The 15,705-nt window shown below is 47.6% G+C and overlaps 1 protein-coding gene across 1 annotated transcript; it reads right to left on the bottom strand.

Annotated features, from left to right (window-relative positions):
• Positions 1-4,780: 4,780 nt before the first annotated feature.
• LOC119112938 (transmembrane protein 33) lies at positions 4,781-12,539 on the bottom strand. Its single transcript, XM_037237243.1, has 5 exons — positions 12,467-12,539; positions 10,515-10,701; positions 9,934-10,195; positions 6,528-6,649; positions 4,781-5,807 (listed from the first exon to the last, which is right to left on the bottom strand). Exons 2-5 carry the CDS (start codon positions 10,694-10,696, stop codon positions 5,585-5,587), a joined length of 789 nt encoding a protein of 262 aa, XP_037093138.1. The 5' UTR covers positions 10,697-10,701; positions 12,467-12,539; the 3' UTR covers positions 4,781-5,584.
• Between the last annotated feature and the right edge of the window lie 3,166 nt (positions 12,540-15,705).

The following is a 15,705-nucleotide window of genomic DNA, read 5'->3' as shown; positions in this document are numbered from 1 at the left end:
GTGCAGTTGTAAGGCGCGCGATCGTCACCATGTATGTTCATACCCTCTGTGGGGATCGAAGAAGCAAGACTGCTGTTGGTTGTGGTGGGTGGACGTTGTGGTGTGAGTGTTGGTGCGTGTAAGTGACTAGAAAGTAGAAACTGTGGTTTGACAAGATCTCTCTTTGGTGGACTCACGAGAAGGCTGCCGCGAGCGAGGTAACTATCACGCCAATAGTACGAACTTTGCCACAATCTAATCGCATGTGTATTTTCCTGGTCAGGAGCTGAAGGGTCCTTTAGTCTCATCTCGGGGTACCTAGCTACTGCTATTCTGGCCGTACGGGAACCGCGGTACCCTGGTCGATCCGGGAGGGGGGGGGGGGGGGGTGGCCTCAAAGGGATACATCATGCCAGGGTCTCATCCCTGATGCAGTAAGCCCCCTGGCCTGGGCATCTGGCACAGGACCAACAAAGGGAGATGTTCTGAGACCCATTGTATTGTCCGCTGGAATTGGGTGCATAATTAAGCAATGTTTACTTTACTCCACAATGATGGTTTGTGGTGCCTATTTTGCGGAAGGGGTTGACCCTTAAAATGAAGGTTTCGGGACCCTTTCAATGGTACTTGAAACCACCTACCTACCTACCACGTCGGTACTTTTTGTTTCATGTCGATGCAAAATAACATCCGACAAGTCAGATAAACTGCATTTAAATGCATCTGTTTAGGGCTTGATATCCTCGAAATTTTTTGTGTTGTTAACATCAAAAATGTGAGCCCCGAATCATCGCAACTTGACACCAACCATTTCTATGCTGAGCCAGACTGGATCGGGTAGGATTTGCAAATCTGAAGAAAGGCGGATTGGCGGTACCTTTTGGGCTAGTACGACCGGACCCGATAAATTCGATACATGAAAATTTGTGGTCCAGACTTCACCGGTTCTAGTTACACCGATTTCGTCACCAATGCAAGCGTATTTAGGCCAACCGTTATATTCACTGGCCTAATGGGACATCCAGCGCAGTTACGAGAAAGCGCGCACAGTCAGAAACGTGCCACGTCCACCGTCCTTTCGACGCACGCCATTTTGTGTATGATGAAACGACAGTGCATATATAATGGCTAGACCCGTTCTGCGGAGTCCGTCACTGTTTGCAGCATATCGGTTCAAACACTGTTCAGGTATCGAACAATATAATCGACATTAAGTCGTAGAACACATGCAATTTCTGGACAGGTGAAATACCTGCAGTGATCTTATCTCTTTCATGATAAAATGCGGTAAATATATCATCAAAATAACCCAACACACAACATTTATCCCTGCAGAGCCATTTTGCTAGGGCTGCCATAGACAAACTTGGACCCCAAGGGCCCAAGGGCATCGTGTAGGCATGGCTTTGTGGACGAAGGATGAATGTATCATAAATAAAAATACAAATCCTGGCTAGTCAAACTTGGGCATAGTTGTGCTTTATCCGCAAATTTAGCGAGTTCATCACCTCTCGCTGGTTTCTTGGTCTTTGAACAAATGCGGCAAATTTGGTACGGTAAAGATATATCAGTGAAATGTTCACCTTGCAAAGGGACATGAAATGACGGCAATCATCCTAAGTTGGGCATCATACTTTTTGAGATATACCGTTTAAGTAAATTGGCCATTGGTCATTGGTCAAAGCGGTAAATTTGGTACGATAAGGATATGTTAATTAGGTGTTCACCTTGCGGCTGCACAAGAGATAACGAAAATATTCTAGGTTGGGTATTATACTTTTTGAGTCATAACGTTTCAGTAAATTGGCCGAAGCGGTCTTTTCATTTTTGAAAGAAGTAAGATAAATGACCGAGAATTGACCCTACCATTACAATTTTTGTCTGATGTCACATTTACGACATTTATGAAATTTATCTCCTTGTCGTTATCATGACGGCCACTGTATATGGAAATCGTGTTCACGACCGCCAGATATGAACGACTCGAGCATTTTATTTTTCTTGGCCTTGATCGTCGCATGGCTTATAAAACGCAGGATTTGAATGGCGTCATGAATGACATGACCTTGAACTACTCTCCCCGAAAGCTTCACCATTTTCGTGGGCGTGTAGCTTAGAAACTAAAAGGGCTTAGGTCTTAGAAAGGGCAGGGCTGTGAACTGCACCGAATGATCTTTAAGATAACTTTTTCAGTTCGCACCCCCCAGAAGAAATGTGATACACCCCCGTAAAGTCTCACAATGAGCCAATGATTATCAGGTCGTGATCCCTGGCAAAGGATGAACCTGGTGTGCAATGCCAGACTTGCTTTCAAATGGTCGCAGTAAGGTTGCTTTACCAGGAAATGACTATCTTTGCTCCCCAAGAAGCAATCAGTTAGTTCCTAGTACCCTTAAACTGATCCTTATACCACGTGCCAATTGGGGCTTTAACATTATTGGCGCTAAAGGTTTGAATATTCATCGCAGAACTTAACGCATGGTTTGTTCAGGGTAGCTAACATGCCTGGTAACAGGCATCAAAAGTAGTCCGAATTCCGGAAAACAATTATAGGTCCTTTTTTCCTATGCTTTCCCCGATAGGAAAAGTGTATAGTTTGATGAACTTTCGTGACACTAGTTCTTACTCCAGAATCCGAACACTTGGCACACGTTTACCACTTGATAATTGCCAAACTGCTTGCAAAGATAAAGGCACTGATTTCGATACATAGCAAAAAAGTCTGTTAAAGTGACACTTTAAAATCCACGTTTCACCGTAACGCCGTGGGAAATACAGCCTCGACTTGAAGAAATATATTTTCCGCAAAATGTATCGCAACCTGCTTCTGTGGAAAACCTAGCGTAGATAAGGAACGGGTGCAACTTTTGGATAAGTAGAAACTATTTTTATCAAAGTGGTCAGTTGGTCAAAGATGGTAAAACTATTTGAAATGAAAATTTTGTTTAAGCATCAGGCCAGTTACATTTCAACCTTTGTTCGGTTAGTACGTTGTTTGCTTTACACAATTGACGTGTTTTTTGCATTTTGCATTTTTGCAAATGCATTTTTAGCATTTAAAGGTTGGGTAAATTTTGGGCTAATACGGATCCTTTTTCAAACCACTTTTTAAATGTAATGGCATGATAATGATGAAAATATCCATAACCCTTGGCAAGGACCATCTCTCTAACAATCAGAAAAAAACATGGTCACACTGAGGTGAAAAACGGCTACTCTCTAAGTGTCGCACGCAGCGCTACGGGAAAAATTGTCTCTGTTCAACGATTCGTGGCGTAATCAATAACAAATCAAGTCTCGTTTTGTAACAAATATGTTCCAGCTGAGAACCAGGTGCACCTTAAGGGGTACACACGTTTGAGTAGTCAAGATAGTCAATTAGCCAACATTTGGTCAATTTTTAAAAAAAGAAAAAATGAATGCAGTTATGAAATTTCAAAAAGACGTAGATAATTTATTTCAAGCATTTTGTGCTATCTAGATGGACTAAATGTTTTTACAAAATTTAGATTTTTGTTTTTGTTTTCTTTTTCGGAATTCTTAAAATTTCCAGCGTTAAAATTTTAGATTCAAGTTTTTCATTAAAAACGTTCATCTTCTCGGCTTTCTGCCAGTGTAAAAGCATCTTTTGATCTCCCTCAGATATTTACATGCAGCGCTGTGAAGATTGCTGTTTGTGTGGTCCTTACTGAATAGGATTTTCTCGAGTTCAGCGTAACATTATTGGGCAAGCACAGTGTGCCCGCCGGCTTGTTTTTCCATGGCTTTTAATCCAAATGCTATTTGCGAAAAAACATCCCATTGAGCCGGGTAATTTTGCATTGAAGTTACAATATTTCAACACATCGAACAATGATCTAAAGTTGTCCAACAAAGAAGTGCATTGTCGCAAAACAGCGTGCATTCGAAACATGCTTTATGATAAAACTATGCTCCGGAGGTGAATCATCTTGCAATCGTTTTTGTAGAGAGTTCAAGTACGCATCTTTCCAAAGCGGTAGCATGCCAACATTTTCCAAACTTAGCGATTTTTAAAAACTGTTGTTTTAAACGTTTTCGAAAAAGCAAACCAAGGTATAGCTTTAAACTCTGATTGCATATTCAGTATCAACAGTGAGAGGTGCAGGGCAAAAAACAAAAATCGTGCCACAACTGGTCTTGGAGTTCGTTACTTGGCCTTTTTTCCTTTTGGTCGACAACCGATGAACTTTTTATATTTAAATTTTTGTCTAAGTATTTGCTAACTAGCAGATCATAAGCGTGCGTTGAATGAGCTATATAACAATTATATCAGACCATTCCGAAAAAACGGACTTTTTGGCTACCCAAGCTGGTCAGACCGATGTCTCCGTAACCAATGGCGCTAAAATTTCGAACAATGGTAAACATTACCGAACTGAAAGTAGTCGTTGGATGCGTTCCCCCCAAAAGTCAGAATTGTTTTTTTCCCAACTACACCTAAGTGTTCGTCAAAATTGTTATCGCAATTTGTGAGCATCAGTGCACGCATTCAAAATTCGCTTAACCCCCATGCGTAACATGTCCAGCTCCGAGGTTTTATTAGCTGATGATGTGGACTTCGCAGTTTTGGACGGTGCCACCTTGAGGAATGCTGTAATTATTGAGTTCGATCACTACACTGGCATCACTAGAGGACCATGTCGTAGCCACTAGCAGTCAATTGGTTGTTTTAGCAGTGACCGGATTGAATGCAACCCCGTCACCAGATGGATGTGAAGCCGACTATGGCACACCACCCCCGGAAACCGTCCGCTCCAAGACATCTTATCAAGGCCAACAATATGGATTTGCTATTTATTCAATCGCTAGACATCACAACATTGGCCAAGCTCCACACATTGAATGTTCGTTCTACAAAAGCCGCCAGCTTTGTTATACCATTACATGATTGAGTACATCAACCCGATCTCACCTGGCCCGAAGTCATCATTATTGGCTGCTGTCTGTTCATTCAGCGGAAGCATAATGCATTCCGGACGGACCAAATCGCGGTCGGGGGTTGGGACATCAAATCGCTCACCTGGAATACATGACAGCAGCGCTCCATGCTGCAGCACAATCTCGCGAGACGGACGACAGCAGAACGGACGCTTAGACTCTCTTAGGACGATTGAAATCCCCGGTGCAAATGCATGAACAGGTCTGGAAAAATCTCCATGCCGGAAGTATAGTGTCCACGGGCCAAAACAAACGTGTATGGGATAATTCCGGGCCCCTGCAACGGACGTGATTACCAAATACACATTGTATTAGCGGAGACTGCGCTGTCAGACCCACCACGCCGGCCAGTGCAGGTATGCCTGGGATGTAGTGCTGACCACGCGGGGTGCGTGCTAAGATGGCCTGTTGGGCGACAGGGACTGGAGGTGACCGTCCACGACCGGCGACACACCACGTCGACCCGCCCTCGATGTTCGATCATGACTCGTCGCATACACTTGCAGCTTGCCCTGTGCCTTTCTGCAGCCGCAGGTGTGTTCGGAACCGTTGGTTCCCACTGGCATCACCGGCGGCCTAGGCGGCCTACGTCGCCACCGCAGCCTCCGACCAACGCCACACGGCGGCAGCGCGCGCAGGCTGTATCTCAATGGGCTGCCACGGCGGGCGGGCTGAGCGAGACCACGAGCCCCACGCCGCGCCGTATGAGTGTGGCCAGGAAGGCCGGACAGCCGGGACTAGCGGCCTGTGCCTCGGCCAGCCGGCGCAGCTCGTGGAACATGTTGCGCGAGTACGGATTGCGGTGGGACGAGTAGCGCAGCGACAGGAACCGGTAGTACAAGAAGGGCACCAGCAAACTGCCGCGGCCCCTGCAACGCACGGTCGGCATGCGTGAAAATACGAACAGGTATCTGCCGTAGACCGCAATCTGAAAACAGCCATTTCAATTGATACATACAATGATCATTGAAGCACTTCGTGTGTGCATTACTAAATGGCGGAAAATGGGGCAAAACTTGACGTCCACTTAAATTTCTGCTGCGGGTTACCTGGCCCCAAATATCATCATAGCACCATGCATATCATACAAGCTTCAACTATAATCTGCTTATGCACCGATCCTCCAAACACATCCCCGCACCCATCCACACCTACACCGCAAAACACACCAAACACCCACCTTCACGTCAATTTACGCATCAGATCGTTCAACAAACGGCGCATCGCAGTCAAGCGGGGCGCGTATGGACATAGCGGAAAGTTCATGAACTGCTGCGAGAAAGCCTGTCTGATCACCCAGAGCCAGCACAATAAAGCAGAAAACAGTGATACATTACGAAAGTGGGCTATTTGCTTCTAAAATACAATGCAAATGCGATCCATCCAAAGATGGATCAAAAGACCAAGAACAAAAGCCCGTCGACAGCGTCACAGTCAGCCCGGCCGGGCAACCGAAGTTCAAAGTTGCCGCATAGTTTTGGTATGACTCAGATCGTCACATATATGGATTTCTCTTGGATCCAGATTAGAATGAAGACAGGCGCACCAGGCGACGGCGGCAATCATCCCGGCCAAGCTCCGGTGCTCACGTGAACAGCATGAAGACGGTGTACGGCATGAGGACGATCTCGGAGAGTGCCACGGCGCGCAGGATGTTCTGCGACTGCAGCTCCACCAGCGAGATCAGGTAGCGCGCCCCGAGCGAGTTGTTCTGGCCGGCACAACCCCAGCGTGCACAGAGCGCGCAGAAGCCTTATACGTCTCAGCCGCCGGCACACCCGACAGACGTGACACTGGACGCATCAGAGCAGCCACACGGCAGCCACGCCCTGAGGCGTCTCAGCCGCCGGCACAACCCGACAGGCGTGACATGGAGCGCGCCAGAGCAGCCACACGGCGGCCACGCCCTGACGCGTCTCAGCTGCCGGCACAACCCGACAGGCGTGACATGGAACGCGCCAGAGCAGCCACACGGCGACCACGCCCTCACGCGTCGGATATTTGCCAATAGGCAAGCTCTCCATAACGTCCTTCTCTGCTGCCTTTCAAGTTTTTAAGTCGAGGAAAGCCCACCATGAATACGTAAACAATGGGTACTGGTGAAGCAAACGTACGAGTAGTCACTGAGACACATCACGAAAATGTCCCGATGTTTTCACGATCTCTCATGGTCATAGTGGTGGTCGCGACTATGCGTAGTGCCGGAGACATCGACTGTTCTTGTAGCATATCCCAATGACTACCTAATGTGTACGTGTCACCAGTACTATCTGATGTACCTGAGGCCGTACGAATAAAACAGCACTAATAATCTTATTGCTCATAGATTAACTAGAAGAATGGAGGAATAGATGGATTGATATATCGGCTACATGCCTTTATCAAATCGACTACCAGCAGTAAATTCAAAATTGTCTGACGATGATAGCACTCGCTTCTTAACGCTTTTTCACAGCAAGCTACAGTTTTTGCCGGTCACCAACAGTAAGGGGTTAACCAAAGAGCAATTACCAGCCCTTACTGCGATGCAGTACATACGCAACCAGAATAAAAATACGTGTGCACGCCGACGGATTTAAGTAAACAGGAATCACGCATTACACATCAGCCACACATGCAGTTAATTTCGTAAGTTGTTTAGTGCATTCGCGGGGAACAGTATTCACATACACAAGCCAGTAGTAATTGATTCATTCCTCAGAGAAAAACATCAGGAGAATGGAGATATAAATGGGTTGATTTTTCGGCAACATGCCTTTATCGAAACAATAGTAGAAGTAGTATTTTATAAGAATACATTCAATTATTTTCTACTAATATATTTCTGTTATTTTTTGGCTTCTGCTGTTGTTTCGATAAAGACATGTTGCCGAAATATCAACGCATCTACCTCTCCATTTTCCTGTTTTTTTTTTCTCCGAGGAATACGGTTATCACCACTGTCTTATGTATCGAAGCAATTCAAGTAAACAGGCATCACGCATCACGCATCTCTCGTACACTGCAAATGACTTCAAGTCAGCAGGCGTCGCGCGTTACGTGTCAGGCACCACCCAAACATTTAAACGATTTTAGGTTAATACGCATCACCCTACCTACCTACCTGGTTTTCAGCCCATGCGTGTTTTCCAAAGAATGGTTGCCAAAAGGTGGTATGGAACAGGGAGGGACCCTGTCTCCTTTTAGAGCTCAATCATCTACAGCGCACAGTACCATCAAAGCAGGAAAATAATTGAATGCATTCTTATAAAAAGCCGGCGACGTGCTGCTCGCAACCTTATAATTCTTTACATGCATGATTGATGCCTGATGCGTAATGCGGGATGCCTGTTTAACTGAAATCCATTGGACGCTTGAAAGAAGCGTGATGCGTGATGCTTGGTTCACTTGAATTAGTTTACATGTGGACGTGTTTTTCGTGCATTTTAATTCTTAGATATGCACCGTATCGCAGTAATGGCTGGCAATGGCGTCTTGTTTAATCCCCTAAATGTTGGTGACTTGTAAAAGCTGTGGCTCGCTGTTGAAAAAACCCTGAAAAATCGAACAGGATTGCGCGCAATCCTTAATTTACTACTGACACTTATTTGGATAACGGCATGTTTTCGAAATGTCAACTCATGTCACTCCATTCTCCGGACTTTTCCACCAGGAATAAGGCTATTAGCACTGTGTTATCCATATGCATTACAAATTGCTTGACATATGGTTAGTTGTTCAACCATCATTTCATTTCATTGTTTACCAAACTAAAGGCAGTCGGTAGTGACTTTACTGACTTTGTGTGAATTTTGGTAGTGACTTTACTGACTAGATATGATCAGCTGCTCACAAAGTGCTAATAGTGGATCATTTTGGCGCGCTTGCCTTTCACGAAATGAACCGTTTGCCTACATAATTTTCGTTTGCGTTTCACCACATCGCGTTTTACTTGTCATGAGGTGTAAAGCGTTGCGCAAGCAAGCGTAGTCAGTCATAGTTCAGGCACTGCTGTGTATGCAACGCGAAGGTTGCTATTGATGTGCGTGTTTGTAGTTCACAAATGGGTTAGATGTTGTCCATGATGCGTATGAATCTGTAAGGCTGTCCGTTTTTAAGTATATATAGCATTCCTTCTTTGTGAAAATGACGCTCATTTGCTTTCAAATACCAACCAACTTTGAGCTATGGATGTCACATTTTCTCTTTACAAAAGACAGCTATGCATATTATGCAGGACATGAAATAGATCACAAGAACCAAGGTAAATAAAAGTTAAAAATGTTTCCAAGTGTGACATTTATCATACTCCCTGACTCAAGGCCTGGGTATTTACATCGTTTTGAAGTGACCTCTGAAGAGCGACAAAGGTGCTGGTGAGAACTTAGAGAATTTGGTGCACTTGGCCAAAAATGTATGTTGGCCCTTCTGAGACTCTAAACCTTGCAATCAGTCGAACTTTTAGGCCTTGAAGAAATGAAGTGTGATATCTTCAACAACTGTTGCCCTGAAAACCACTTTTAAGGCAATAAATAATTATATATATTTTTTATTATTTCCTTTAAGTCAAATATCATGCTCAGATTATGTATAAGGATATGTGCAGGAATGACAAATAAAACGTTTCAGCGCGGGTCATCAAAAACTGAGTTAAAACAATCAGTGATCCTGTAAATTGTTACAGCTCTTAGTTCTGGGACCTTCAGTGGAGCAATATTGGAAACATTGACCAGGAATAAAAACAATGCCTGCGGGTCTGTAATGGGGGGGGGGAGGGGCTAAGGGGTTTTCCCCCCAAATTGTCTTGCAGGCAGGGCGGGTTTCAGCATTTTGGTGTGGGGCGGGCGCGGGCTCTCGAAATCCAAAAAACGTGGCAGCACTAGTGCACACCCCTTGTCAGCTCGTCAGCCCGGAGTCGGCCCAGTGCCGGAAGCCATGGGGCCGCGCACCGTCGTCCACTGGCAATGTTAAGAGCCACTAGCCGCGTTCTTTTCCGGGCCGTGGACAGACACTGGCGTCACCACTCACATCCAGGAGACGCAAGCCGTAGCTGGCCGAGTGCAGCACCGCGAACAGTGTGGGCGGCACCAGCACCATGGTCATGGGCGCGCCATACAGGAACACCAGCGCGAAGAGCAGATAGTGGCAGGCGTCCTCGGCCATCAGCGTGGCGAGGAACTGGCGGCTCATTTGCAGCTGAGGCACGCGCTGGTGCAGCCGCAGAGCTGACGTAGCCACGGTGGCCACCAGCGCCTTGCTGTAGGCGTTTGCCGCTGACCTGGTGTGGGCCAGACGAGAGCACAGACTATCACACAGCGAACAGCAGCGACAGCCGACACGTGATGCCATCAACCGTCATCAAACGGACACCTTCGGCTTCACGCATAATTTGACTGGTACTGCATATTGCTTCCACAACAGGTGCTAATAAAACGATATTGAGGGTGATGTACTCGCTTGAGATGGGGCTGATGACCATCCCAGCTATACCCCTACGGTACAGAGACAGACAACGCCCAAAAGCATGTGGAACCTAGAGGATCAACATCTCACAGCTTCATGAACATATCCCTGATGATCACCAATCGTACACTGACCCGAAGATGGGCAGCAGGTAGCCGATGGCGAAGAGCACCTGCGCAAGGCGGGTGCAGAACAGGGCGAACGACACCTTGTTCTGGACAATGTGCTCACGGACGCCTTCTATGCCAGCTGGTCGGCCACCGGGCTGGTCGCTTGGCCGTGCGCCCTCCGAGCTGTCCTCAGCAGTTGCGTCCATTCTGGCTGCAAATGAGCACCTGGTCAACTGTGACCCACACTACTAGAACAATCCTCTTAGACCACACTTTGAACATAACATGTATTCAAACATTCAAAAAATCATTTTGCAGGCTTTGAACTTAGCTTTCAATCATATTCATAGTCATTGACTTCTGGATTGGAGAGCGGGCGATCAAAAAGAGCAGGCTTAAGTGGTATTCTTGGTGCCATCAACTGACCTTGATTCAGGGGTTTCTTAACCCTGTTATCAACATGGATAGTGTCTTTTGTTACTACCATCATGAATTAACTTAAGTCAAACCCAAAGATGTAAAACAGCATCTAAGCATCCATTTTCAACATGGCTGACAGTGATCAATAACAGAAATTACTGCTTTCTATTTGCCTGTTCAATTAATCCTGTCACTGCTTTTTGTCACATATTGCACAAATGAAAGAGACCTGCCAAACCGCTAATGCAGAGTACGGCCAAACCAAACAAGAGAAGATAACCAAAATGGTACATAAGGGCATCAGCATTTCCACTCAAATTTTATTTGAATATGGTGCCATGCAACTACATGATAAACAGTGGTATGTGCATCTGAAACAATAGTCAAAGCCCCCCCTCTTTCTCCACCACCTCCACCAATTAGTCCTGCATGTTTAACATCACACATGGGCCCTGACAGATAGCTAAATCTCAGTGCAAAATTTAGACTGGGTAAATCAGTGGCATCCATCACCATTGGACAGGTGCAAGTAGAGAAGTCAAAATTGCAAACTTCTTTTGCTTTAAGATGTCTTCTCATTGGTCACCTGGGTAGGTACATATCCAAGGGTGGGGCCAAGGGTGGCCACCCTTTCCATCTCCTCTCCTGTGCCAAATGGCTCATGCTTTTTGCTGACTGATTTCAAGATTCACAGGATTTTAGTGAACATCTGAACTTTGGGCCCCTGATGACACAGTTCAGCTGCATGCCTGCAACTGGAGCACATGCCTCTAGCCTGTTTTGCAAGCACTGAACTGTGTGTGAAGAAATGTCAATGATAAAAAAATCAGGAAAACTAACTGACTAGTTTAAGAAATACAATACTGGTACATGTAACACCAAATTGTGCACACCTTACATGCTTATGAGTGCAAGGCAAAACTATCCATAACTAGGTTTATCTGTGGGCTTCACCTACTCCTTTCATACAATTAATAGGTTCAGCAGCCTTCTGGATGAGTGAGAGATGGAGCCCCTAACAGTTGGTGTGGGTCCCTATTCAGCTGAGGGAGTTTCACTCCACCTCCCTCTCCCCCCCCCCCCCCCCTCCCTCCCACTTGAGCTCCTACCTCCGAAACTTTGAGAGCTAAGCGAACCAAATCCAGGGAGAAACTTATATGTTGGGGAGCTATAAGGGTAGACCGCATAATTGTTTCATGGTTCAGCCCCACCCCACCCCACCTTCAATTCCCCCAACCTCACCGTGTGGTACTACCAAACTACACCACCAGCTCCTGGCAAGGGGCCACGACAATCTTTGTGCTACTTCGTTATCCTGCAACCCAGTCCGCAAAACACTGACAGTGATGAAACGTTCCCCATAAAAGAGCTAAGCATTTTAAAAGTCGTGATTCATCCTTCCGTTGGCACCGGGAACCGTAGGAAGGATATTGGCCTTCGTTGAAGTTCCCACGTTTACAACTCTTGATGCAAACAAACCTTCCCCCTAAATGAAAAAAAAAACATGAGTGAACCTCAAACTGAGCACGCCGGCACAACCAACGACAGGTTCTTACCTGGCAGACGACCGATGTGTGTATATCGCCCTCTCCCGCGACGCCACGGCGAAACCTCCCCAGAAGAATCGACACCTCGTGGACGAAGTCGAGGTAGAGAAATCGTGGTACGACCATCCGGCGATTTTAGCGCCCACTCGCTCGGTGACGTCACTGGAACCCTCTTCTCGGCAAGCGAGGACCCGCGAGCTGCGTAATCTTCCGAATGTCGTCACCGCTCGCCTGTTGGTTTCAACCACCTCGGCCTTTGCGTATAAGTTTTGAAGTGAATCGCTTTTCTGTTCTGGCGTTGCGCTGACGTTGTCGACAGACACCATCTTTTCAAAAAGTGGCCTCTACGTGTATTCGGAAAACCACCTAGACTGCTAGTGCATCGTCCGCATTACGTGAGATCTGGCAGTAATGATGCCAATTTAGTGAGTCAGGCTCACGCAGCCAGGCTCACCGTTCTCACGCCTTTGCTGTTGCCGATTTCTGTGACATCCAATGGTGGCTTCTAACGGCCTTCGAGCCAGGTCAGCCTAGAGGTCAAACCGTTCCGGATTCCGAATCTGGACCGTCTGGATACTGGAGCTCAGCTTAGCCGGACAGTTTGTAATCTATTAGTTGTGAACCGCAATGGTAAGCACAGCTACGCAGCCAGAGCATTGGCAAGGGGGGGGGGCATAAGGTTAACAAGGGGCCCCCTGGTAGCAAAAAGGTCCTCAAAATCGTTGGATATGGGCATGTGCCAATGAGGGCATGTTTTTCGTTGCTATTTAAATTATGTCATGCGTTTAACGGCTGCATGAAGTACATCGCCGACGCTCTTCATTTTACGGCGGTCCAATGCAATTTTGTACCGATATAGCTCAGCAAATCTGTCAGAATCTTTATCTGGGTTGCGTAAAGACATCATGGACTCTGCTAATGTAGATCGAAGATCAAAATGGTTCAACAATTTGTTTTAACGTAGCCAAACCATGTTGTCTAGAAATGTTTAACATCCAGTCAGAATAAGTGTGATGCAGCTTTTGTAACATGGTTATGAGCATCTCCGCCCGCATTTCCTAGCAACAAAAACCTCGGCGCCAGGCGTTGCAGTCTGCATAGGCCGCGCAGCGTCGGCCTCGCGGTTAGTATTAAGCCGTGACCAACACGTGTACGCAAATGACAACGTAATTTGAAAAAGTACATTGCACCGCTTTAGAATATAAAATCGTGGATTTAGAGGCACTCCGGACGCATCTTTCACGTATGCGATTTTTAGATTGTTGTGATAACGAATTGGCCTTTGCAGAACCGCGAAATGGTACTGGAATCTCTATTTTTTGTTGCTGTAGCTTTAAATCTGTACACACGACGACCCCACAACTTTAAAAAAAGATTCCCCCAGTCCCATCTTTAAAGTTTAAGAATTACTTTTAGCATACATTTACAGACATTAATTTACGATGGTTGTTGTGCGCACAGCGCCCGCCGCATGGTGTTACTTGCAGCGGCCAACACCGTTCAGTTTTACGGGAATGCAGCCCAGGCCATCGCTGTCCGTGCTCCCCGATATCGCAGCCATAACATTGGGGTTAATGATGCACCGTACCCGTAACTGAACCCCGTACCTCTGGTTTCCCGACGCGCAGTAGTTAACCCAGGCGCGTTAACCACTACATTGTCGGCACCCGTCGCGGAGGCTCAAATATTTGGATATTATTTGTTTTAGTAGTCGATTCTGCAAAAGAATAACAGTTCTCATGCAAACATGGGATGGCCTTGTGCGTTTTTTAAAACTCATTTCGACCACTTTCTTCAACGCAAACGAGGCCCCCTATTTACGGGAAAGGGGCCTCCTTGAGGCCCCGTTGTTTGAAAGGGGCCCTGAATCGCTAGACCCGTCGGGCCCTCTAGGCACTTCGGGCCTCTTCGAGCACTGCCTCTGGCCGACTTGAGGCCCCTTGACAACACAGGGCCCCTGTTGGGCGCTGTGGGCCCCAAACAAAGTAAATAGCTGACTCCGGCTTTGTCCCTGCTTCGGAAATGGGCTCTTAGGCTCATGCCGCCGCGGAGCCCACTGTGCGTTACTAGTGGTGTCTGACCGATATGTGGGCCCATATCGATTCAGGGGCCCCTGATAAACGCCAAAGGCCCTCTGACTGGCATTGGAGTGCCCGACCCCGCGGGCTGGGGCCCCTGAATGCGGCCTCCGGCCGGCCCTTCGGGCCCTTTGGTCGCTCAAATCGAGCCCTCGATCGTCGGTTCCGAGGGGCCCGTCGGCCCCTCGGAACCTGGGGGAGGGGGGAGGGGGATGGCACATGCTACCCGGTGCCCTCTCCCTCTGCCTACGCTTATGGGTAAGCGCGATGTTTCCAAAGCAGGCCTCAGGTGCACAGTCGGGAGACGACTCCTGCTGCGATCTCTGCAGTCCACATACACAGCCCGGACCAAGCGTTCCAAGGTGGTCCATGTTGTCTCAGCGTGCTCCACACAGAGTGAAGCTCGTGCTTCCAAAGGTGGCCACCGAGACATCGACAGGTTCCACACAGACCGGGACAGGCGTCCCGCTGTGACCTCAGCAGGTTCTACAAAGATCCCAGGCCACGCGTCCAAAGGCGGCGGCCGCTGTGACCCCGGCAGACTCCCTACAAAGTCCACCTCATGCATTCCAAGGTGGCATAGGTCAAACACGCAGTCCGGTTCACGCGCCTCAAAAAGGCCGTTGCCATCCCAGCGGGTCCAGCAGACGTGTGTCAGTTCCTGCTTTACAAAGCGCCCGGAGGCCCACCCGCTGCTATTTGTCTAAGTATGAACAGGAGTCACTGCGTCTCGTTGCTCTTCAGTCCTAACACGATGCGATTCTCAAACAGCTCCATGCCGACGCTGGTGCACCCAGTGGACCCGGCTAAACAGTGCCCAGTCTTCAAGTCAGACACCGCAGGGGGCGACACCGGCGCAGTGTCCAGCATAGCTACAAACGACATGCAAGACAACTCACGCCCCACTTCGAGCTGCCCACGACTCCTCACCCCTGTCACAAGAGCACTGAGCGCGGACTCCCTGAAATTTCAAACGCACCGCATCGCAAACATCCCAAACATCAGGCCCAGGTGAGGTAGTTGTAGCAGTTCACTGAACATCAGGACGACCACGCCACCAGCGCTGTGCGTGGTGTGATGCTAATTGTGCCACGCCGTCATGTAAAGCACGCTGGTGGCATCGCGTATTCTACAGCCGAACGACGCTGGCCCGTCGGCACCGGCCGTATC

The sequence above is a fragment of the Pollicipes pollicipes genome, unplaced genomic scaffold (genome assembly GCF_011947565.3).
Source record: "Pollicipes pollicipes isolate AB1234 unplaced genomic scaffold, Ppol_2.1 Scaffold_2555;HRSCAF=2994_pilon_pilon_pilon, whole genome shotgun sequence".
NCBI lineage: Eukaryota > Metazoa > Arthropoda > Thecostraca > Pollicipedomorpha > Pollicipedidae > Pollicipes > Pollicipes pollicipes.
This window is presented reverse-complemented; position numbering and strand designations above follow the sequence as displayed.